Source organism: Euprymna scolopes, chromosome 14 (genome assembly GCF_053919585.1).
Source record: "Euprymna scolopes isolate OS-2025 chromosome 14, ASM5391958v1, whole genome shotgun sequence".
Lineage (NCBI taxonomy): Eukaryota > Metazoa > Mollusca > Cephalopoda > Sepiida > Sepiolidae > Euprymna > Euprymna scolopes.
The window spans coordinates 87,638,116-87,665,294 of record NC_136495.1 but is presented as its reverse complement, the minus strand read 5'-3'; the positions used below and the strand labels follow the sequence as shown (position 1 = coordinate 87,665,294).

The 27,179-nt window shown below is 31.9% G+C and overlaps 1 protein-coding gene across 6 annotated transcripts in view; it reads left to right on the top strand.

Annotated features, from left to right (window-relative positions):
- Window positions 1-27,179, top strand: part of LOC145293149 (DNA repair protein Ku70-like) — a 462,221-nt gene that overhangs the window by 416,435 nt on the left and 18,607 nt on the right. For all 6 annotated transcript variants that reach the window (XM_080139577.1, XM_080139576.1, XM_080139578.1 and 3 more), the window contains 4 exons: window positions 2,198-2,312; window positions 3,537-3,625; window positions 9,605-9,733; window positions 17,626-17,737. In XM_080139577.1, the coding sequence (XP_079995703.1) occupies window positions 2,198-2,312; window positions 3,537-3,625; window positions 9,605-9,733; window positions 17,626-17,737 (445 nt within the window). The remainder of the gene's footprint in view (window positions 1-2,197; window positions 2,313-3,536; window positions 3,626-9,604; window positions 9,734-17,625; window positions 17,738-27,179) is intronic.

The following is a 27,179-nucleotide window of genomic DNA, read 5'->3' as shown; positions in this document are numbered from 1 at the left end:
AAGATTATAAACGTTCATGGCAAAATTTATTTCCAACATAATTACAAATTAAAGATTATAAACGTTCATGGCAAAATTTATTTCCAACATAATTACAAATTAAAGATTATAAAAGTTCATGGCAAAATTTATTTCCAACATAATTACAAATTAAAGATTATAAACGTTCATGGCAAAATTTATTTCCAACATAATTACAAATAAAAGATTATAAAAGTTCATGGCAAAATTTATTTCCAACATAATTACAAATTAAAGATTATAAAAGTTCATGGCAAAATTTATTTCCAACATAATTACAAATTAAAGATTATAAACGTTCATGGCAAAATTTATTTCCAACATAATTACAAATTAAAGATTATAAAAGTTCATGGCAAAATTTATTTCCAACATAATTACAAATTAAAGATTATAAACGTTCATGGCAAAATTTATTTCCAACATAATTACAAATTAAAGATTATAAACGTTCATGGCAAAATTTATTTCCAACATAATTACAAATTAAAGATTATAAACGTTCATGGCAAAATTTATTTCCAACATAATTACAAATTAAAGATGATAAACGTTCATGGCAAAATTTATTTCCAACATAATTACAAATTAAATATTATAAAAGTTCATGGCAAAATTTATTTCCAACATAATTACAAATTAAAGATTATAAACGTTCATGGCAAAATTTATTTCCAACATAATTACAAATTAAAGATTATAAAAGTTCATGGCAAAATTTATTTCCAACATAATTACAAAGTAAAGATTATAAAAGTTCATGGCAAAATTTATTTCCAACATAATTACAAATTAAAGATTATAAAAGTTCATGGCAAAATTTATTTCCAACATAATTACAAATTAAAGATTATAAACGTTCATGGCAAAATTTATTTCCAACATAATTACAAATTAAAGATTATAAAAGTTCATGGCAAAATTTATTTCCAACATAATTACAAATTAAAGATTATAAAAGTTCATGGCAAAATTTATTTCCAACATAATTACAAATTAAAGATTATAAAAGTTCATGGCAAAATTTATTTCCAACATAATTACAAATTAAAGATTATAAAAGTTCATGGCAAAATTTATTTCCAACATAATTACAAATTAAAGATTATAAAAGTTCATGGCAAAATTTATTTCCAACATAATTACAAATTAAAGATTATAAAAGTTCATGGCAAAATTTATTTCCAACATAATTACAAATTAAAGATTATAAAAGTTCATGGCAAAAGATGAATGAGTAAAGTTACTTGCTTTTAGGCTTCAAGATTCTTTGTTGGGAGTGGCCTGGGTTAGACAGAACTGGGAAGTGTTTTTGTCACATCTGCATTGTCTTGAGGTCCGGTGAAAAGAGGGAGAATGATGCAAACTGGAAGTGAAGGTAGCTGTATTGCCCCCTTGTGGCAAAGAATAATATTAGCAGATTTAAAGGGTGATAATTGTGTTTGCCTGAATAAGGTCATCTGTTTGTGTTTGTGTGTTCACTTGCGTGGAGAACTTGTGTGGTAAGTAAACACTTTATCACATGATCTCTAAATTTGCGTTTCATGTGATCTTCATTCAGTTCTCACACTTTTTCTCCTGGGGTTAAATTTACTCTTTTACCTCATGAGCTTTCTTCAATGTAAAATTGCAAATAACTGGTTTTTGATGTGTTACAATTTCTTCAATAGATTGATTAGTAACTAACACAGCAAATACTTCCATTCTCATCAACCTTACTTGCTTCTCATAAAACTAATCTTTGGCATTTTCATTCTAACTGCATTGTCTTGCATAAAGAGATATTACTGCAAGATCTTTCTTACCAACCATCAACTTCATCAGTATAAATCGCTAACATGATTAACAGCATGATAAAAAGACCAACACCATTTCCTTTTCATTTTCAATCTAAATTGGATGGATCTTGTTTTCTTTCTCACAATCATTCTATCATTCAAAACCTTTTAAACACTGCTCAGTACATCTCTCAAGAAGCATTGAGACACCATCATTTGAATTGTGTTCATGTATCAAATGTGGAACTGAGATACAGATTAAACAACTTATTTGCATGTGTGTTGAAAATCAAAGTTCAGTTTCCTTCAATAGTAACCATTTTCCTTTGCCATGATTTTTGTCTATAAAGTTTCTGCTGGGAATAAATATTTAAAAGATTTTGATTTTTATCTTTCAGGAAACTGGTAAGGTGCTCATGCCGCAAGACTTAAAATTTTCTCTAACTTTTGGTGGTAGAAAAATCATCTTTGACAAAGAGGAAATTGCTGGAATAAAAACTTTTGGCTCTGCAGGTAATACAAAATGCAATTAAAATAAATTATTTATACTCAAATTGAAGTGGCAAATTTATTTTGTGATAATGACATTTTTGCAAACCTATTTTGTGATAACGATATTCAAATGCAGGACCGTAGGCTCGGCAAAAGGACATTAGATAGCTAAAGGCCAGTCAGCTGCTGAAATGAAGGAAACCCACATTAGCAACAATGAAGGAACTGAGGAGTATATTGTTCATCTCCTTCCTCCCAGTCCTGTACAGTACATGATAGTTTCTGGTTCAAAAGCAAGTGTACTTAGGATTCAAGTAGAACTTAAAGCCTTTCAACAACCAGGGTTGTTGCAAGGCTGTAAGTTCTTCAGAGCTGGATCTTCTTCATCACTATCGGTGATCTATCAGTCACTCTTTCATCCCGACATTGTCGTATCAGGAATATCAGAGTCAGGTTGCGGATCATGTGTTGGTGTGGACTCACTTTGAGCAGTGGCTTTCATCTTCTGGCATGCTGAAAAACGCTGGATATAAACTACTGACACTGTTCTGTATGGAATCCTCACAACTATATAGGAGGTTCTGAACATGTGTTGGAGGTATGTTGGTAACGTTCTTGTACACTCCCCAAACAATGACGGACTTTCTGAACTGAGGATGGGTCATGTTCGCCACAACAGTAAGGAGTTTGAGGCAGCAGAAGGTTTGAAAGTTGAGGAACTGGCAACAATGGACAGCTCTATCTTCTGAGAATAGGTATGGCGAGAGCGAAGATAGCAAGTCTGTTACTAAGAATATGAATACTGAAACTGTTCAAATGGGCATCAGTTAGTGTTTGAATAGCTTTCTCAGTGATATCGTTTTTTATGAAGGTTTGAATGCATTGGGTACAGTCAGGGTCCAGGATGTCTGTTAATGTCTTATGAATGTGCGCCATGTTCACTGAAATCAACACATAACTGCTAACTCATCAGAAACATTTTGCTTTTTGATTATTTTAGACAAGTATAAATTCATATATTATTACTGATCACTAACAAAACTCAATCAATAATTTGTACCAACCTTTTCTTATCTTAAATGTTTTCCTTATAATTAGGTCCAGGCTTTAGAAATCCACTCTGATTGTTTTCCCATCAACCATTCACAACATTTTGATAGTAGTAAAATCTAGCAAGTGTGAGCTAACAAATATTTGAACAGTGATATTTTTTATATTAAGAATTATTTTTGTTGTACTTTTCAGGTCTTACATTAATGGGATTTAAGCCACGCAATAAAGTCAAATTTTTCCAGCATATGAAGCCTTCTCAATTTATATATCCCGATGAAAAGGTAAGTTAAAATAAACATAAATACGTATTATCTTTTACTTAAGTTTTTACTTAAAAAAAAGGTTTTTAATCATATGAATATTATTTTATATTTTGTTAATAATTTTTCCCAGGAATAAGTAAGTTTGTTAACTTAAAAATTAATTTATAGTAAGAGTACCAAATTAAATACTTCTGTTTCCAACTCAAAAAAAAAAAAAGATTGTAGCAACAGGCCAACAACCACATGGCTTGAAATCCAAAACAATGTGATGAACACAACAATCGTCAAAGATACAGATTCACTCCCATACTTCTCGACTCGAGCTGCCTGTGATTCCCCTCATTTGCATGTGTGTGGCCTGATTTTGCAAGATTTTACAATACCACAGTTCATAAAACTATGGGCGCCAGTTTTGATCTCTTTCTTTTTCACCCGATCCCGTCCCACACACATGCGGTAAGACTTCTGGTCACGCATCCTCTGCCCCACTGTGTGGTACATCACACCCCTGCTAATTCATGTGTGCCCCAGCATAGTATAAACTCCCCAACTTCCTCATGTTAAGAACAGCTTTCGGAATAAACACCCGCCCCCAAACCTCGAAAGCTGTTCTTAACATGGGGAGGTTGGGGGTGTTTATTTATAAGCTGGGGCACGTAGTAATTAGTTCTTTCCGGAAGTAATCATTATCTTTTTTTTTAATTTTTTGTTATTTCATGCTTTGGTCATAGTTTAAAATACTGATTTCTCCCTCTGATTGTGACAACAGGCGCCCGAAAAAAAATGGTGTCTCCATTTTCAGCAATAAACTGTAGTAGTACCTTGAAAATTTATGCTTCTAAATAATAACAAAAAAAAAATGAATACTTCATTTTCGTAAGTTAGTTGACGAATGATTTGTTAACAGATTTTTTGCGCACAAAAATTCATGTTTACATGCGGTTGTCACTACTTCTATCTACTCGTGCATAAAAAGTTTTTATCCAATTCTTTTAACATTTTAGGACAAAAGAAATTAATATATTCACTATTAAATAGCGTTTGAACAGTTTCTATCTTTACTTATCTTTGTATTACAAAGTGTTAACTCGAAAACCAAGAACAAAAAAAAAAACAATGTTCATTGTCGGTTATTCTTTTTCAAAAAAATATTCTTTTCCTGTCCATAATTAAAAACTTATGTTTTCTAAATAATAACAAGAACAAAAAAAAAATGAATACTCTATTTTTGTAAGTTTGTTGACAAATGATTTGTTTACAGATTTTTTTGTGCACGCAAAAATTCATGTTTATATGCGGTTATCACTACTTTTATCTACTTGTGCATAAAGTTTAAATCCAAAATTCTTTTCAAATTTTAGGACAAAAGAAATTAATATATTTGTTATTAAATAACATTTGAACACAGTTTCTATCTTTACTTATATTTGTACTGCAAAGCGTCAACTTTGAGATATTCTAATTTTTGACTGGAAAGACGTACGTGTTGTGTTCAAATTTCATAGCTAAAACAATTAGAAACGTCATCGATGTGTACAACTTCTGCTTCAAGTATTTATGTGAACACACCCCGATCGCTTCTTTGCAAAAAGTCATCTACCACTAGTGGGCATGCTATGCTGACAGGTTTCATTGTTAATAGTCACATTTAAATAGTGATTTCTTTGAAATACAAATCACAACAAAAATATTAAAATACCATTTTTAAATAAATTTTATTGTGAATCCAGTTATATAAGTTTTATTTTGATGGGGGAAGGTGAAATATACTTATTACTGATTTAAAGACTATGAGTGTCAAATTAAATAGCAGTGTGCACCTTGTCTAGCGTTGAACGTTATGGTGTCTAGTATTGCTACTTAAATGTCCTGTGCTGTGGCTGTATAGACTAAACCTGCAATGATATACATTTATATTAGATCCTCAGCATAAACACACTGATATTTGCTCAGATGTACTGGTGATTTCTTGCATTGTGTTCCTAATGTGCTGCCTCAAAATTGCATTGTGTCCTAAATGTGCTGCCTCAGAATTGTGAGAATCAACATTTATCACTGTCACATTTTCGGAGTTCTGTATTGTCTGTCTGAAATGTATCCTTAAACATTTGAATATAAATTCCAACTGTGTTAAAAGCAAATTGAAATATTTTCAAATGGGATCAACACACCCATAACTTTTACCCCATTCGTTAGATTTTTCTGAAATTTGGTGAAAATGTGAAGGCAACGTTGGTTCTTCACACTTCTCACATTCATCATTTCTTGACTATTTTTGTGGCGTCATCTCACATGCAGCACTAGAGGGAAGACCACGCACGAGCAACTTATTTTTTATAATATTCATAATTTTTTTTTTCATTATTATTATTATTATTATTCATTTTCCTTTACCTTTTATTCTGTTTAAAAGTATATTTAAGAAAAGTGTTTTTTCCTTAATTGTATTATTTTAAAACTAGCAGGACCCGTAGAAATTCCACAGTAGTTAAAATCTTTTAAAGCACATCAATAAGAAATTCCTTATTGTTATATTACAAAAATGAACGTATGAAAGCAAGTAGAACAAAGAACTTTAGTTAAAACTTTTCTTGAAGGTCAATGCGATCGTAACTGATTCTGTTGGTATTGTCAGGAAGTGCTGGTGATGATTGAGACGGTGACAGGGACGTCGATCAGCTGCTTGGAGTGAGAATAGTGGTCAGTCAGCAGGTTCTTGGGAGTCAGACTGTGAAACTGTGTGACATTGTTGACATCGATTTTGTGAAAGTTCTGATGACCCCCAAGTTGTTTAATATTTCAGGACATTTTGGATTACACGTGTGAGTAATGAATAGGTCACAGAAAACTGCCATTGCATCTTGATAAAGCTGTTGTAGATTCCTAGGACTTCCTGTAAATGTAGATGGTAGAATAACTGGTACACCAGAATAACCATCCTCATTCCTGGCTAAATGATCCATTAAGCCAGAATATTGAGCAGCTCTTGGTTGACTTTGATAGCTTTTAATGAAGTTAAATAAGCAACCGTCAACTTTTACATATGCAATAGACTTTTCTATTTATTTTGAATTTTATTCAATGAAGATTTGGAAATTCACAAATATTTTTTAAGTCGAATTATTGATATAGATTTCAGTTAAATAAAATATACTGTAAATCTTTTAATAAGGAATAAATATTTATTTAAACCATAATTATTGAAACAAAGTATTTGCTGCATAAAAAAAACGGTTATGGGGAGAAGGGTTAACTATTTTGAACCTTCACCTAAATAACGATTTAATGAAAAAAATGTTTAAAATGTTCTTGTATCTGTTTTATAATTTTTGTTAAATAAGAGAAATCAATAAACTTTGATAGCACTATTGTAAGAATCATGCTGAAAGCCATTCTTAATATGGGGAGGGGGTTAACTATTCTGAAACTACACTTAACAATGTAAATAAATAAGGGAAAATATATGTATGAACAATAAATATTTCTTCAGTTAAAGAAAATATACTGTAAATCTTTTAATAAGGAATAAATATTTATTTAAACCATAATTATTGAAACAAAGTATTTTACTGCATAAAAAAAAACGGTTATTTTGAACCTTCACCTAAATAACAATTTAATGAAAAAAAATTTAATGGTCTTGTATCTTTTTTTAATAATTTGTTTTAAAATAAGGAAAAAAAAATCTTTGATACCGCTATTGTAAGAATCATGCTGAAAGTCATTCTTAATATGGGGAGGGGGGGGGTTAACTATTCTGAAACTTCACCTAACAATGTAATAAAAATAATGGAAAAATTCTTCAGTTAAATAAAATATACTGAAAATCTTTAAATAGGAAATAAATATTTCTTTAAATAAATTAAATCGTAAGTAATGAAACAAAGTGTTTTATTTCATATTAAAAAAAAAATTGTTGTGTCCATTTTTTATAGTATTTAAATATGTATGCCCTGTCGGTGGGCATTAGAAGATGATGACTGCCTGTAAAAGAAGCAAAATAAAACGAACAAACCATAAGTAATAACTATGTAAACAACGTGAAGTTGTATAAATGTTACAAAATTACTCGATTCGGCATTAAATAACATGAAAAAGGATTGATATGCCGTAAAACAAAAGCAAAACAAAACAGAACAAGACGTAAAATATGTTTTGACTCTGTGTTCCTCAGTGTATTTGCAAATGGTGACTTTGGTGATTTATTTAATAAAGTTATTCTTGACTTTTGTAACATTTATTTCTAAACATTTTTTGTTATGTAAGGCTCACTCAAAAGTAAAAAAAAAAAAAAAAAAAAAGATAAAGTGGCACAGTAAAAAAAAAAAAAAAAAAAAAAAAAAGAACTCGTAGCGTTAAATGTAAAAAATATATTTATTACTGAATAAAATAGAATAAGCGTTCCGTACTACAGAAAACATCGTTAAAAATGTAAGTAAAATACTATACTATTTAAACTGTGGAATGATACCTTCTATGCATAATTGTCTTTAAAATAATCCGGAACCATAAATAGACAGTTTATATATATATTTTTTTGTTTTTTTGTTGTTCGGGGAGTTTTGGGAAATAAAAGGGTTTAATGATTTTTAACTAATAAAGATTGAACAATAAAGGGAGATAATTCACATTGATTAATGTTTGCGATGATGACGCGTTTCATTAATTAATGTTTGCGATGATGATGACGTGACACCGTACGGACAAGCATATTCATATATAGATTATTTTCTTATGATTATCATTAATATTATTATTACTAATTTGTTTTATCTTCATCCTTATTGTTATTGCTGGTTATGACGTTATTGTGCTTTTTTATTGTTACTTTATGACTTTAGTCATTTTTCTGGAAAATCGACTGGTTTGGCACTCACAGAAAGAAAAAAATATATAAAAATAATATAACCTCCAAGTAACGGAGAATAGGGATCATAAACCAGCATATGAGCTTCAATATTTTCTAACAGAACTTCTCAATTATGATTGAAGATAGTCAGTGATTTTTGTATGCTCACTGACTTGAAACTATCAGAGCTGCCATTCCCTCATCTTACCCTGAATCTGTGAAATGCCAAAATGCCTTCAGATGTCCTCATTGCAAATGTGATGATGCAGTGTAATTCCAGGCATCCAACAGAACATTTTGGTTTCCATAATGGCAAGTCTTTGCTCTGAAGCAAACCAAACTGTGCCAACCTGTCCTTCCACAACTGGACTTGTTGTTGCAGGTTGGATGCAGGTTGAGCAAAACATTATCTGCATATAAGAATGTCTTAGAATGATCCAATGCAAGTCCTTGGTGATGGCATCATCCATGACACAAATAAAAAGTACCAGAGAGGAATCTGAATCTCGTTGTGCATCAACCATGATAGAACAGTCATTACACATATCAGCGGCAGTCTGTACTAGACTCTTTGGTGAATCGTAGAATAATCCAACCGTGCTAACCAGGGGACATGATGGTGTTGCGTTGTATGATCACACCATGTGGCATGTCGTCTAAGGTTGAGGAAGGCAACGATTTTGAGGTCTTGGCAATTTTCTCCATCCAGAGTCATGTAATGTGAATGACATCTGTTGTACCTGACTGATGTTGTATAATTATTACAATCTCTCATATTCCACAGTTGATGATTTGTTCAAACGCTTTCATTATGTGTAAAAGAAGTTGAATTAGTCTTTAGTTGCTGTATTCAGCTGAACTGCCTTTCCTCTTAAAGATTGGCATTGTAACACTGCAGTTTCAATCAATGTAGACCTTTTCTTTAATGATTCTGTTGATTCACTATTCATTTTTACATGGTTAAATGACAAACTGACTTATTTACCCTTGATTTACAGGTATTTCTGTTCTTATCAATGGTCGATTGGCAAAATATGAAAAACATTTTTATATTAAACTTCTACTAGATAATTTTTCCTGGTTTTTGGTGAGGATATTTTTGCCTGAATATTGTTGATCGGTGTTTTAGATATGCTTTTTATTTTCAGACCCTTGCTGGTAGCACTTGTCTTTTCACAGCTTTGTTGGAAAGATGTCTTCATCATGATGTTGTTCCTATCTGCAAATACATCCAATCCAAATCATCGCCACCCTGCTTTGTTGCTCTTCTTCCACAGGTATAATTAGCTGTGTCAGTTTGATACTTTTTCATTTCTTCAACAATTTCCTATCCTTTAATTAGTTATTACATTACATTGTTTGTTATTTTAAAAAATAAATCAAATTATCCATTTTAATTATAACATTTCATGATGACTATAAAATAAAATTCTTCGATTAATGAATTATGATTCATTCATTTTCAATGGCAATTCTTTAATACTATTTTACTCTTAAATGTTGCACATAAGTTTTCAAGGCAAAATTCAACTATAAACAAACGTGCAGTATTCAGTGTTAGGTTTTGGACCCAAAGATCAAAATCACTCTAGATTTTTTATTTTGTTATCTCAGATTGGGTTGAATGCCAACATTCACATTATACTTTTTTCACAAGCATAAATGTTCCGCATTAGTGAGAATGGCAGTCATATTTAAAAATGGCCTATAATTAAATTAAACATGATGACTTACTTGGATCTGAGTAGCACCCAATCAATAAATAATCAAATATGTAGTTTAATACATTTTATTCCCAATTAAATTCTTGATCATTTAATCTATAGATACCGAACTTAATATTTATAGTTTGTCTCTAAGTCAAGAATATTTATTAAATAAAACATTTTAGAAGAGATTTTTGATAGTGCTTCAAATTATATATATTAAAAATAGAATTTTTGGTTAAATTTAGATATTTCTTATGTAGAGGCACTTCTATTCTTTCAATGTGACAAGTTATTATTATGATAAAATTATTTTTATGTTTATCTATGCTGAGGAGGTTATGTTTTCAGTCAAGTTTATGACTGTTTGTTAATTTGTGTACAGCCTAGTATTCACATCGCTTGATCAATCATCACTAAACTTGGTTAGAATTATTGATCATGATCCAACTTAGAACTGATTTAATTTTTAGATATTTAGTTCAAAGGTTAAAAGCCACACCTTTGGTGATAACTTAGGTTCTCTTCATTGTAGGGACTTGTTGCTTCACCCAAATTGTAGCTAATGAAGCTAATATGACTTTGACCATGAAAAGTTTTCATTTAAACCAAAAGTTTCATTTAAACCAAAATTTTGACATAATTTTAATTTGCAATTTTACAAAATTTGATGTATGATTCTGGTGCTATTTGATAACGGCAACGACTATCCAAAATTTCAGCTTGATCAGATAGTTTTTGAGTTATTAAGGTTTCCACAACATAATTTCATGATATAGGGAATGTCCTGATAACACTTTGGCCCATCCTTACATTTTCAGCTAGAAGTATGCAGTCTCATAGTCTTGTCCTGCATAGACATAATTCTAACCTTAGATGTATTTGCGTTCTTGTGTAATTTCCAAGTCTTCATCTAAACGTAAAATAATTTTCAACTTTTATTCAAAAGAAATTTAGCCGATATTTCTTTTCTTTTTTATTCTTTAATTTACAAATAAGAACACAAGTCTTTGTGCTGCCTTCGGCAAAATGCCTGTCGACACCTTGTTTCAGACAGCCAGTTAACTCAAACCCACCAAAAAACAAACGCATTTCGTTAAGGGAAAGTACGAGTATTTATTGGTGAATTAGGTAAAAAAAACCTGAAAATAAAACAGAAATAACAAGGTATGAGTTTTCTGTGACGGAAAAGACATTTATGCATTAAGAGAGCGAGAGAGAAAGGGCTGCATGTAACTAGGCAAGGAGGAGAAAGATTAATAGAAATCTTGCACGACCGTGTCGATACTGGTGTAGATGTAAGGAATGGTAAACTGTCCTAGACATGATAGAATATACTTAGATAAAATAATGTTACTGCAATGAGTAAAGAGACTGGAAGGCATGAAAAATAAATGAACACGTGAACTTAGCAACCAATGAGAAAACTATAAGATAAAAAAGGGAAGGAAGATTATTAAGAAAGGCAAGGAAAACAAACAAATAAATTTAAATCCTTAAGTGAAGAAATAATATTAGGTGAAACCACGAGAAAGCACAGGCATAGTCGTTCACGGTTGTCAGTTTAAAGGCTTCCAAATCCCTTTCAACTGGTAGTTCACGAAATAAATAACTTGTTGCTCGCCTCCCTATGAGGGAGAAATTGACTCAAGGTCGGTTCAATGCGGGGGGAAACCAGTTTCCCAAATGGGAGCACTCGACCTAGCCAACAAATATAGTTGCAGAGAACCGAAATGCTAAAAGAATTTAGCATACTTCAAATATTGCCCCAATAAGAATAACGTCAGTCTAAATAAATTGCTTATTACATGAAAGCACATTATTCTATGAGTAGAAGAAGCGTAAATTCAGTTTAAACAATACAAAGAAAAACTTAAATTGAAACCTACCCAGTTATGTTAGCGGCATGAGGAGCGAGAAATCAACACGTCGTATCGTGCAGGCAGGTGAACTGAAAGAGCATAGATTCAAAAGGCCCGCCAAGAAGCGGCTGAAGTCTCGTTGACGAGAATCGATAAACAGAGTTATTTTTCTATACAATTAACCAAAACAATACCTAAAGTTCCTTAAATAGAGATTTAGCGTGAAAGAAAGGAGAAAGAATAAAAAAAAGGGAAAGTTTAAGATAACGTCACAGCAAACGAGAAGTCAAAAGTACGGTGACAAGTAAAATATGTCCCCAGTAAAAAAGGGTCCTTTTGCAAACATGACAGTCTTATTGATAAACAATATAGAACAATCTTATTGATAAACAATATAGAACAATCTTATTGATAAACATGAAACAATTATAGCAGTTTATTTACAGTAAAAAAAAAGTCATAAATTGTTTTATGAAGTATTACTTCATCATTACTATCATTACTTCATCTTTCACATTGTTTCTAGTAATTTTATAGCATGTATCTCGAGCACATTTGCACATATCTATGCATTATGCCTTGTTTTGTAGACATCTACAAATGTTTACATCTTTATATTGACTTTTGGCAGAGCATTTTATTAAATCCATAAAACTGTCTGAAACAAAAAGATTCACCCTGTTGATTATTAAATCTCTATTTTCTACCATGACAGTCAGGGGGGAGATGGATATCTAGGTTTGTATGAAGGGTCATTTTATAGGCATCTCCTTTCCTCCAGAATATGTAACTAGACATATTTTTGGTAACTCCAATGTTCTTTTCCTTGTTCTCTTCAGAAATGTATGTGAAATGTTAGAGGAACTGTGGGGAAAATTGCTTACAGTACAAACATCCTTGTGTGTATCTGTCGCGCGTGCTAAGAAAAAAAGAGTCCATCACAGCGACCGTGACGTTTTGTAGTGAACAAAGTTTCGCGAGATCATGTGCGCATGCCTTATAAAAACAGGTCACTTGTCGGTGGGAATGGATCGAGAAATCATTTAACGTTTTAGAAATGGTAAAATCAGTTGGAAGAATTTGCGTGAGCAGTGATTTTTGTTTGTTGATCAACCGCAAGCTATTTCAGCCCATTTTGCAATGGACAAGTTTGATCTGAGATTGATACCAGAGTTCGACGGCTCCTCCGCCGGACCCTCAGTAGTTGAGTGGTGGGAAAAAGCTGAGCTTGTCTGCCGGTTTTGCAAAATAAAGGATCCCACGCTTGTCATCCATTGAGGCTGGCCAAGGGGGCATACTCCGTTTATCAACAGCTCGGAGATGAACCAACTCTGGAGAAGTATGCTACAGACCCTTTTATTGTCTGGAGGCAGTTCACCGAACGGTGGCTTGAGTTGGATGAGACGGTGGACGTCTACCTGGTGGATTTAAAGAGATTAGCTGCACCGTTTGGTGGAGTGACTGAATGCATATTAAGTTGTGCCTTTCTCACAGGACTCCCGGACGACACCAGCCGACTGCTATGAGCATTGTTAAGGCTTAGCGAGATTGGGCTTCAGGAATTGTTGGCTAGAGCCTGCAATATTTTAAAAGAAAAAGATGCGAAGCCGGTGTTAGCAATTGCAGAAGCATCTACTCCATTAGAAGTTGCTCTGATTGCATCCATGAAACTGGAACAGCCTGACTTTAATGTGGAATTCGACCAGCGTACGAAATCCTGGACAGTTTCCTGGAAATGGTCAGACGAGCAGCCACCCGGGAAGTCGTACAATAGGGTTCCGGAATATAAAATTCCCCCTGGAGCTTGTGGAGAATACGATGAGGAACTACAGACTTGGATAAAAAATGGATAGCTAGTTCCCTATCCAGAGAAGGAATTGGTGCCCCCCCCTTAACCCGCATGGGATTTGGACTTAATGTGGCGCCATCAATTATGCAAAGGATTGTTGACGCTATATTGACTAAGGATGAGCGCATTGAGCAGACAATATCTGCATATATTGATGATGTGGATGAAGAAATTGTGCCTGCAACGTGCATAAAAGAACATCTTCACAACTTTGGCCTTCTCAGCAAGGAACCAGAAAGGCTATGGGACGGTGCAAGAGTGCTCGGTTTGCAGATTTGGGAAGAAGATAATGTCCTGTGTTGGAAACGAGGCAATGAAATCCTAGGTATGCCGTGTTTTCACACAACGAAATGATTTTGATTGTGCGGAAAGTTGATTGGACACCTTCCTGTGGATGGCTGGCTTTGTATTGCAGTGGCATTCATCAAACGAAAAGACTCTGACGTCACACCAGATGGGATGACAAAATTTATGACGCCCCTCTCAATACAATTGTCAGAAAGGTCCTCACCAGAGTGCACAAAGAAGATCCAGCATGGGGCAGATGGTGTGTTGACAGCCAGGAATGTAGTGTGTGGGTTGACGCAAGTTCTCCTGCCATTGGCGTGTCGTTAGTCCATGATGGAGCCGTAGTGGAAGACGCTTGCTGGTTACGCCCAGAAAAGGACTCTCAACACATAAACCTGACAGAACTCGATGCAGTGATCAAGGGAATGAACTTGGCAATCCTTTGGAAGACAACCACCCTGCGACTATTCACAGATTCTGCTTGCGTCCATAAGTGAATTTCAGACACTCTTACCGGACGGGCTAGAGTACGAACCAAAGTAACAAGCCAGATGCTCATCCGTTGGCGGCTCGATACGATCATGAGCCTGGTGAACGAATATGTACTATTGATAGAGGTGTCACTGGTCAGATCCAGCATAAACAAGGCAGATTGTTTAACAAGGGTACCTCAAAGATGGCTTGATGCCATAAAAAGAACTGTTGAACCTATACAACCTCCCTGTGCCGCATGTATGATTCCTGGTCAATCTAATCGGATTAAGGAAATCCACCAACAAAGTGGGCATCCTGGAGTCAAGCGGACCCTATATTTCGCTAAGTTGATTGAATCAGGAGTGCAATGGGTAGACGTTATGGAAGTGGTCAAAAATTGTGTGGAATGCCAGTCCATTGACCCAGCACCCGTTCGCTGGAAAAAGGGGAAGTTGGAAGTTAGGAGCTACTAGAGCTGGCTAGTGATAGACACACAATGGCGAGGATTTCCTGACTCTCATTGATTGCGATCCATTAAGGTTTGCCATATGGCGTATGCTGCGTCGACAAGATACAGTCACTATTGTCCGTCAACTAAACAATATTTTCCTTGAACGTGGACCTCCAACAGAGATATTGCTTGACAGTGGTGCTGCATTTACCAGTGAGCAGTTTAGGAAGTTTACTGATAGCTGGGGAATACATCTGAGGTTTCGATGTGCTCATGTTCCTAGTGGAAATTGGATCATTGAACGGAATCATCGAACCGTCAAAACAATCACGCTAAATCAGGCTGCACAGTGTTTGAGGCAGTTTATTTGTACAATGTAACTCCAAAAGATGATGTTTCGCCCTCTACTGTGCCGGCTGATATATTGCATAGGTATCACATCAGGGTGAAGGGCATAGAGACGAACTTGCTGCCTGAACTGGAAGTAGCTGGATAGAGAGTGAGGAAAGAACCCACGAGGCAAGTGCACAACAAGGTATGGAGTCGGGCGAGTCACTGAAATAATCAGCCCACAAGCGGTGCGGGTTAACACCGTGCCCTGTCATGTTAAAGACATACGGTTAGAAACGCAACTATCACTAGATGACACGAGCGAATCAGTCAGAATCTAGCGAGGCATTGCTATGGATTACAGCACCACCATTAGACAGTGACTCAGAGATTAGTAGCCTCCCAGAAGACACAGATGCTCGACCCTCAGACTGCAGACGGAAGTACAAGTGAAGATGAGGCGTGTGTCATCCCCCCTCGAAGAAGCACCCAGCCAAGACGATCATCACCCCCTTGCCATCTCTGTGATCATGAGATCGGGGGGAGTGTGGGGAAAATGGCTTGCCGTACAAACGTCCTCGTGTCTGTTTGTCATGTGAGTCGCGCGCGTCAAGAAAGAAAGAAAGAGTCCATCACTGCGGGCGTGATGTTTTGTAGTGAACAAAGTTTCGCGAGATCACATGCGCATGCCTTATAAAAACAGGTCACTTGTCGGTGGGAATGGATCGAGAAATCATTTGACGTTTGAGAAGCGGCAAAATCAGTTGGAAGAATTTGTGTGAGCAGTGATTTTTGCCTGTTGATCGACCACAGGAACATCGTTTGATTGATGTAGGACAGACACTGTTTTGTTGTGTATACCACAATTGTATCACTTCAGTTGTGGGTTCTTCAATGTCCAGATAAAATTTTCTCACCAAAACATTATTGTTGCATATCAAAGTTGTTTCAATACTCATCTGGATAATGGATAGATAATAATTTTCTCCATGATCAACCACAAGTTCAGCTAGTACTGTATCATGATTTAAAACCAGGTGAGTAGCATTTAATAAACCAATCAATTGAGAATACCCAGACAGATGGTGTAGAGCTATACAAAGTGATAAATGTTTTGACATTGATGTCCATCCATTAGAAGCTAAAAATATCTTGTAAAATGGACAAAAACTTTCTGTACACACATTGTTTTTTGTACCTAACTCTTCAGATGCAAGAAAGTTAATGTGGAGTATTGTCTTTTCAGCTTCTTGCAAATCTATTGTCTTTTTGTGGTGTCCATAACACATATGGTTTAACTTGTCTAATAGTATTTCTCAGAATCATCAATAGATGATTTGAATCAGCATATGCATGACTTGTTTACTGTTGTAATGGTAAGTCGGTGTCATTTTCTAATGAGTTTGTTTCACTTGGCATTGTAATATGTGTTTCATCATGGAGTATTGCTTTTAACTCTACAAGAGAAGATATTAAAATATCATTTACTATAGACAATGCCATCCTATGACCTCATTTTAGGAATACTTAAACACAGTTTTCTCTTTGTTTATATATTTTCTCTTTGCTGAAGGCAGCCACCTTGATTATAACACGTTAGGATCATTGTGATTGGTTGATTATCAGATATAAATAAAAGATGTAATCTGATTGGCTAATTTTTGTACAAAGCTCTCTTAAAAGTTAGAATCTAATTTGAAGATTAAAATTCAAATTAATGCATCAAAATCTTGCATGTGAATTTTTCTGACGTTTCTTATGATTTTATGCACTTAAAAATTAAAAAAAAATAATCCCCACTCTTTTTATGTCTCATTAAATGTGATAATTTTCTCCTTTGGTCAACAGCTTATGTTGAGTATGTGCATACAATCGCGGTAAAAAAAAAAATCAGTCTAATTATTGAAAATGTATAAATCTACAATTTCCTTATCTATGAGTGAAATAGCAACTTGTGTTCAATTAATCATGTACAGTGACACTTATATTTGGTTTGTTCAGCTTAACCTTAAAGAAATAAAACTGACAAAGCAAATAATTCTTTTTAATATCTCTGCTCAGTATATCTGTTCTTTCTGATCTTCATTTTAACTCAAACTGCAGATAATTTTTGAGCTTTTCAAATTTCATTTCATTCTATTTAACAATGATTATCTTCACCAGAAGTCTGTTTCTACAAATATTATAATTCTTTGTTTTTTTCTTGTAGAAACAAGTATTAAATGAACAAAGGGTTCAGATTTCACCTTCTGGATTTCATATAATTTTTCTCCCATTTGCTGATGATTTCAGAAAAACTGATTTTGGCATCACACCAAAAGGTAAATTTAAAAAATATATTCTCTTGTCAATTCTTTTGCTCCACCTTATTTTTTTTTGGGGGGGGGGGTATTAAATTACCATTGTTGGATTTATTGTTGGCTGGACAGCTTTTATAAATTAATTTCCAAAGTAACCTCTTTTTGTCTCCAATCCTTCCTTATAACTTCCTTTCATGTTTTCCCATTTCAACCAACTGACCCTATTTCTTAAACTGTTTTACATGTACTAACCCAAGAACTCTTATTCATTTTTTTAATGTGATCAAACCATCTCTCTATACTGTTCAAGTTTAATCTTTCTCTGAGGCCATCAGATCTAAGCCTGTCTTTGATTTCTATATTATTTCTCTTTATGCAACACGTCTTCAACCCTAATTTAGTGAGCAAATGCGCCCTCATGAGAATAAATGTGCCCAACAGTATTGAGAAAAGTATAGTTTCATTCCAATTATGGTAACTAAAGTAGTAACTTGTATTCAATTAAACATCTACAATATATCCTTTTCTAACAGGGAAAATGTTTCAGCGTTAATGACCTCAATTGTTTGTAAAATAGACAAATCAACCAAACCTTCTCTCTTTCTCTTTCTGAACCTCTCACTGCCTCTCTGATTCTTTTATTTTTCCAACAAGCTTCTTTTTTTTTTTTTGATATTTTATTTGTAATTTGTTTCATAGTTGTTCATCAAATTAAGAGATGTTGATATTTTGTTTAATCTCCTTATTTGGATTGACACACCTGTCTTTTTTTTGCATGTTCTTTAGTCATCACATTCCATGAGTGATATTTCTGACAAAGTAGGAAGAATTACTGTTTTCTTAGTCAGAATCTATTCATCTAATGCCTATTATTAGTTTTGATGTTGAAATAGTATTGTTTTTAGATGCTTGCATCAAGTGGCTTCATGCCTTGTCTGGAATGATTTCTATCAAAAAAATGTTTAGGTAGCAATAAAAATCAATTGCAACAATCATTGTATACTGAAAACCAGTATGTCCTGCATAATGATGTTGCATATTATTTATTAGAAGGCAAAAAAAAAAAAAAAAAATATATATATATATATTATGAATGTTTGAAAGTAATATTCAGAAAGTGGTGATTAATTTGATTGTTTGAAAAATGTCAATCTACTATTTAAAGAATGGAAAATCTATGATACAGTGGTATGTTTCATGTAGGTATTTTTAAGCCTTTTGAAATCGACACTGTAAGAAGGAAAAAGGTTAAAGTTGAATGTACTTGACATACCTAGAATATTTTTTTGTTGTTGTTTTTACGTAAATCCTATGGTTCAAAAATTGTAATATTGAATGCATTAAAAGTAAATATTATCTTTTGGAATAGATAATGAAAACATCCTCCAAAAGTGAAAGTGTAGGGGAATGGAGCATTCCTTGTGGAAAAAATGAAAAAATGACGCAGTTATGAAAAAACTTTTTGGTGAATATGGATGGCTGTTTTAGTGGATCAAAGTATGAAAATTTCTTTGATTTATTACATGGATAAAATATGAAAATTATTAAAAGTGAATGAAACTGACATTTATTTTCTAAAAACATCAAGAATTGGTCTAAATTGCTGCCAAAGTAGATTCACATATGGCTCATTCCATGGAAAGTGGTCCAAAATCAGAATTTTAAATCTAATATTTTCTAGCATTGTTATGTTTTTTCTGAAACTACAAAAAAATAAAAAATTTCACTTCTGATCTTTTCTGTGTTGTCTGTGCTGAGGCTATAAACATCGGCTATTTATTGAAATCAGAAAATGAAAGAATTGCCTATTTTTCAGGCATTCATTTTTACTAATAAATAACATAGAATTATGTTTAATTATATTTTTCATGATTGAGACATATATAGATTTCAAAATAATTGAGATCCTGAGTTTCTGTTGTTAAATATTTATACATTAAATTTTCATAAAGTTAGCCCTATGTCCATGTAACACACATTATGCTTAATTGACTTTTTTTCTCATTCTTCAATAAAACTCAGAGGAAAAAATCCTTTCTGGTTATATATATATATATATATATATATATATATATATATATATATATTACTGCAAATAAAATAATAGCAAAAAAAAAAAAAAAGATCTAGCTATTTTTTCTTCTTGAAAGAACACTTTGAATCTGTGTAACATGTGATGTCACATGTGTTACATGCTAAAATATCACTTCAAAATCTTCAATAATCAATGGATTTAAACATAATGACATACTCATACAATGCTATAAAAGATTTATTTATTGAGAAATTTTAGGTTGAAAATAATAAAGCACATCCTGATTTCTTCCAATATCTACCATTCCTACTGGAACTGGTGGACTCAGTTTTCTGATCAAATTCCCTGGCCGGTATGCAATTATATCGGCTTTTTTTTGCCAGTACCATTGGCCTTTTCTGGAATACTTCATTACTGATATTTCTATATCAGTATCTATAATTGATAAAACTTCACCAGGAAATAAACTTTCTGTTCAATTTTTTTGTTCTAATTGAACATTAAAAAAAAAAAATTCCATGCTAAGATAGGACATTACTAAATATATATATATATATATATATATATATATATATATGAGGGGCGAGCAATAAGTAATGCCCCTGACCCACTTTCAGTTGTCTGATCTAGCTGAAATTTTGCATGTGCAATGATTTATATCTCTACAGGTTATGTGGCAAATTACAGCTCTGAACTAATTGTGGTTTCTGTTTTACAGGTGTTTGAACTGAGTCAGGTGTGAAATGGAGCCTGTTGAATGTCGAGCAGTGATCCGGTTTTTGTATTTGAAAGGAGACTTTTGATGAAATGAAAGGAACTTATGGTGATAATGTCCCATCATATGACCTTGTAAAATGCTGGCATTGTGAATTCAAACATGACCGGAAGTCTGTAGAAACAGCTCCCAGACCTGGTCGCCCCCCCCCTTCTGCCATTTATGAGGCATCTCTCTGTAAAGTTGAGGCTGCCATTTTGGAAGATCGCCGCATTACTATTCGCCAAATAGACCAAGATGTCAAGATTAGTACAGGGTCTGTGGAAACTATCATTCATGACCATTTACATATGCATAAGGTGTCTGCCAGATGGATTCCCAGGTTGCTCACACCATTCCAGAAGTGAGAACGCATTGAGTGCTCGAGGATGAATTTGGAGATGTGCCAAGAAGATGAGTCAAAGTTTTTCAAAAGACTGATTACACAGGATGAAGCTTGGGTCCATCACTATGATCCAAAGACTAAAGCCAAGTCAATGCAGTGGAAGCACTTGTACTCACCACCTCCAAAGAAGGAAAAGGTGTTGCCCTCCGCTGGCAAGGTCATGCTCACAGTCTTCTGGGACCATGACGGAGTAGTGATAACAGATTTCTTGTGTACCACAATTACAGGAGCCTATTATGCTTCACTTTTGAGGAAATTAAGGGAAGCTATCAAAATCAAGAGGCGGGGCAAGATCACAAAGGTACTCTCTTCCTGCAGGACAACGCTCTGGTCCATAACTCGCATGTCGCCAGATCAGAAGCACGGGCGTGTGGTTATGAAATCCTTCCCCATCCTCCCTACTCTCCTGACCTTGCACCATCTGACTTTCACCTCTTCCTAGCCATGAAGTTGTTTTTGAAAGGAAAGCATTTCTCAGATAATGCAGCCTTGATTTCTGAAGTCAGGTCGTGGTTGGAGGACCAACCTGGGATGTTCTACAAAAACAGTCTCCAGAGCTGCATCAAACGATGGGAGAAATGCATAACTCTGGGTGGTTCCTATGTGCCAAGTTTTGTTGTTTTACTTCTATGGGAAGCGAGTCGGGGCATTACTTATTGCACGCCCCTCGTATATATATATATATATATGATTGCCATATATATTTTCTAAATTTAGTATGTATATATATATATATATATATATATATATATAAAACCATGAATTTGAACTAAACATGTGACTTTTCATTCAAATGTTAGAATATCATGAAGTTGAGGTTGTCTAGTACAAAAATAAATAGATAGATAGAAAGTTCATTCAAAAAGTATACAATAGCCAATATACATTTTCTTTTTATAATCGCACACTTGTAATGTTTTCTAAATAATTAAAAATAAAAATTCAAAAATGTGTAATTCATTTGCTGTAAAATCACTTTGTAAACAGACATTTTGTTATGAATTTACATGACGGTAGAACACTTATGTGAAAAGTACTTAATCAATTCATTTCAAATTTTATAACAAAAGAAATAAATTGTTTTATTTGCTGATAATTTCAAACGGCAAACAGCAGCATTTGGTAATTAGTACTTTTCAGCTTTGTTGATATGAAATGTTTTTATTTTAATTAGGTCCTTGTCTAAATGTTAAAAATAAATTATCAAAGAAAAAATATATAATTAAAATATTTAATTTTTCTTTTCATCACAAGTTAAAATATTCAAAGGTTGAGAAAATAAATTTCTTTATCAACCGTATGGAAAACTAAGCTAGCCTTGTCGATTTTTTACATTAAGTCACCAGCATGCATTATTGGTGTTTGCTGCTGCTGGAAAAATGAACGCTGTCCAAAAGATTTCTACTCCAAAATTCTTATATATATATGTGTTCATTCAAACAGTTTAAAAAAAAAAAACTACTTGATAAATTTTTATAATACATACATGAAAAAATAAAGGTTTTTACACTAACCTGTGTCTGTTTGAAATCTTTTCAATGAAAATTGTTTATGCTATAAAGCTGGAACTTTAAGGGACAGTACGGTCCAAGCCAAATGACCAATTCACTTAGGACAAAAACTAAGATTAAGAAAATACTTTATTCTGATTGGTTGCCAAATTTAAGTATTTTCCCATTTCACAGAACTTTGGAAATCGAGATTTCGCAAGGGTAACACACGTGACAACAAATACATTAATTCTCAGGGGTTCAATGAATAAACATTTACTAAAAGACTATTGCAATAATTAGAAGACTCCATAAAAATTTAGAAACACATTTTTATAAAAAAATAAAGGCACAATTCACAGAGTTTATACATTGTTTAACAATGTTTAAAATATTCTTTCTGTCTGAATGTAATGCATGTGACACTAGAAACAAGACTATTATAAAAAAAAATGGTAATAGGTATGGTTTTTGTTTTTTATAAAAAATGGTCATAGGTATGGGTTTTTTTTTATAAAAAATGGTCATAGGTATGGTTTTTTTTTATAAAAAATGGTAATATGTAAGGTTTTTTTTATAAAAAATGGTCATAGGTATGGGTTTTTTAATAAAAAATGGTCATAGGTATGGGTTTTTTTTATAAAAAATGGTCATAGGTATGGGTTTTTTTTATAAAAAATGGTCATAGGTATGGGTTTTTTTTATAAAAAATGGTTATAGGTATGGGTTTTTTTTAATAAAAAATGGTCATAGGTATGGGTTTTTTTTAATAAAAAATGGTCATAGGTATGGGTTTTTTTTATAAAAAATGGTCATAGGTATGGGTTTTTTTTATAAAAAATGGTCATAGGTATGGGTTTTTTTTATAAAAAATGGTCATAGGTATGGGTTTTTTTTATAAAAAATGGTCATAGGTATGGGTTTTTTTTATAAAAAATGGTCATAGGTATGGGTTTTTTTTAATAAAAAATGGTCATAGGTATGGGTTTTTTTATAAAAAATGGTCATAGGTATGGGTTTTTTTATAAAAAATGGTCATAGGTATGGGTTTTTTTATAAAAAATGGTCATAGGTATGGGTTTTTTTTATAAAAAATGGTCATAGGTATGGTTTTTTTATAAAAAATGGTCATAGGTATGGGTTTTTTTTAATAAAAAATGGTCATAGGTATGGGTTTTTTTATAAAAAATGGTCATATGTATGGGTTTTTTTTATAAAAAATGGTCATAGGTATGGGTTTTTTTATAAAAAATGGTCATAGGTATGGTTTTTTTTATAAAAAATGGTCATATGTATGGTTTTTTTTATAAAAAATGGTCATATGTATGGTTTTTTTTATAAAAAATGGTCATAGGTATGGGTTTTTTTATAAAAAATGGTCATAGGTATGGGTTTTTTTTATAAAAAATGGTCATATGTATGGGTTTTTTATAAAAAATGGTCATATGTATGGGTTTTTTTATAAAAAATGGTCATAGGTATTGGTTTTTTTATAAAAAATGGTCATATGTATGGGGTTTTTTTAATAAAAAATGGTCATATGTATGGGTTTTTTTATAAAAAATGGTCATAGGTATGGGTTTTTCTTATAAAAAATGGTCATAGGTATGGGTTTTTTTATAAAAAATGGTCATAGGTATGGTTTTTTTTATAAAAAATGGTCATAGGTATGGGTTTTTTTATAAAAAATGGTCATAGGTATGGGTTTTTTTTAATAAAAAATGGTCATAGGTATGGGTTTTTTTATAAAAAATGGTCATATGTATGGGTTTTTTTATAAAAAATGGTCATAGGTATGGTTTTTTTTATAAAAAATGGTCTTAGGTATGGTTTTTTTTATAAAAAATGGTCATAGGTATGGTTTTTTTTATAAAAAATGGTCATAGGTATGGTTTTTTTTATAAAAAATGGTCATAGGTATGTTTTTTTTTATAAAAAATGGTCATAGGTATGGGTTTTTTTTTTAATAAAAAATGGTCATAGGTATGGGTTTTTTTTATAAAAAATGGTCATAGGTATGGGTTTTTTTTATAAAAAATGGTCATAGGTATGGGTTTTTTTTATAAAAAATGGTCATAGGTATGGGTTTTTTTTATAAAAAATGGTCATAGGTATGGGTTTTTTTTATAAAAAATGGTCATAGGTATGGGTTTTTTTTTTAATAAAAAATGGTCATAGGTATGGGTTTTTTTTTTAATAAAAAATGGTCATAGGTATGGGTTTTTTTTATATAAAATGGTCATAGGTATGGGGTTTTTTTTTAATAAAAAATGGTCATAGGTATGGGTTTTTTTTTTAATAAAAAATGGTCATAGGTATGGGTTTTTTTTATAAAAAATGGTCATAGGTATGGGTTTTTTTTATAAAAAATGGTCATAGGTATGGGTTTTTTTTATAAAAAATGGTCATAGGTATGGGTTTTTTTATAAAAAATGGTCATAGGTATGGGTTTTTTTTAATAAAAAATGGTCATAGGTATGGGTTTTTTTTATAAAAAATGGTCATATGTATGGGTTTTTTTATAAAAAATGGTCATAGGTATGGTTTTTTTTATAAAAAATGGTCTTAGGTATGGTTTTTTTTATAAAAAATGGTCATAGGTATGGTTTTTTTTATAAAAAATGGTCATAGGTATGGTTTTTTTTATAAAAAATGGTCATAGGTATGGTTTTTTTTATAAAAAATGGTCATAGGTATGTTTTTTTTTATAAAAAATGGTCATAGGTATGGGTTTTTTTTTTAATAAAAAATGGTCATAGGTATGGGTTTTTTTTATAAAAAATGGTCATAGGTATGGGTTTTTTTTATAAAAAATGGTCATAGGTATGGGTTTTTTTTATAAAAAATGGTCATAGGTATGGGTTTTTTTTATAAAAAATGGTCATAGGTATGGGTTTTTTTTATAAAAAATGGTCATAGGTATGGGTTTTTTTTATAAAAAATGGTCATAGGTATGGGTTTTTTTTATAAAAAATGGTCATAGGTATGGGTTTTTTTTTAATAAAAAATGGTCATAGGTATGGGTTTTTTTTATAAAAAATGGTCATAGGTATGGGTTTTTTTTATAAAAAATGGTCATAGGTATGGGTTTTTTTTATAAAAAATGGTCATAGGTATGGGTTTTTTTTATAAAAAATGGTCATAGGTATGGGTTTTTTTTATAAAAAATGGTCATAGGTATGGGTTTTTTTTTATAAAAAATGGTCATAGGTATGGGTTTTTTTTATAAAAAATGGTCATAGGTATGGGTTTTTTTTATAAAAAATGGTCATAGGTATGGGTTTTTTTTATAAAAAATGGTCATAGGTATGGGTTTTTTTATAAAAAATGGTCATAGGTATGGGTTTTTTTTTAATAAAAAATGGTCATAGGTATGGGTTTTTTTTATAAAAAATGGTCATAGGTATGGGTTTTTTTTATAAAAAATGGTCATAGGTATGGGTTTTTTTTATAAAAAATGGTCATAGGTATGGGTTTTTTTTATAAAAAATGGTCATAGGTATGGGTTTTTTTTATAAAAAATGGTCATAGGTATGGGTTTTTTTTATAAAAAATGGTCATAGGTATGGGTTTTTTTTATAAAAAATGGTCATAGGTATGGGTTTATTTATAAAAAATGGTCATAGGTATGGGTTTTTTTTATAAAAAATGGTCATAGGTATGGGTTTTTTTATAAAAAATGGTCATAGGTATGGGTTTTTTTTAATAAAAAATGGTCATAGGTATGGGTTTTTTTTATAAAAAATGGTCATATGTATGGGTTTTTTTATAAAAAATGGTCATAGGTATGGTTTTTTTTATAAAAAATGGTCTTAGGTATGGTTTTTTTTATAAAAAATGGTCATAGGTATGGTTTTTTTTATAAAAAATGGTCATAGGTATGGTTTTTTTATAAAAAATGGTCATAGGTATGGTTTTTTTTATAAAAAATGGTCATAGGTATGGTTTTTTTTATAAAAAATGGTCATAGGTATGTTTTTTTTTATAAAAAATGGTCATAGGTATGTTTTTTTTTTTTAATAAAAAATGGTCATAGGTATGGGTTTTTTTTATAAAAAATGGTCATAGGTATGGGTTTTTTTTATAAAAAATGGTCATAGGTATGGGTTTTTTTTATAAAAAATGGTCATAGGTATGGGTTTTTTTTATAAAAAATGGTCATAGGTATGGGTTTTTTTTTTAATAAAAAATGGTCATAGGTATGGGTTTTTTTTTTAATAAAAAATGGTCATAGGTATGGGTTTTTTTTTTAATAAAAAATGGTCATAGGTATGGGTTTTTTTTTTAATAAAAAATGGTCATAGGTATGGGTTTTTTTTTTAATAAAAAATGGTCATAGGTATGGGTTTTTTTTTTAATAAAAAATGGTCATAGGTATGGGTTTTTTTTATAAAAAATGGTCATAGGTATGGGTTTTTTTATAAAAAATGGTCATAGGTATGGGTTTTTTTTATAAAAAATGGTCATAGGTATGGGTTTTTTTATAAAAAATGGTCATAGGTATGGGTTTTTTTTATAAAAAATGGTCATAGGTATGGGTTTTTTTATAAAAAATGGTCATAGGTATGGGTTTTTTTATAAAAAATGGTCATAGGTATGGGTTTTTTTATAAAAAATGGTCATAGGTATGGGTTTTTTTATAAAAAATGGTCATAGGTATGGGTTTTTTTATAAAAAATGGTCATAGGTATGGGTTTTTTTTATAAAAAATGGTCATAGGTATGGGTTTTTTTATAAAAAATGGTCATAGGTATGGGTTTTTTTATAAAAAATGGTCA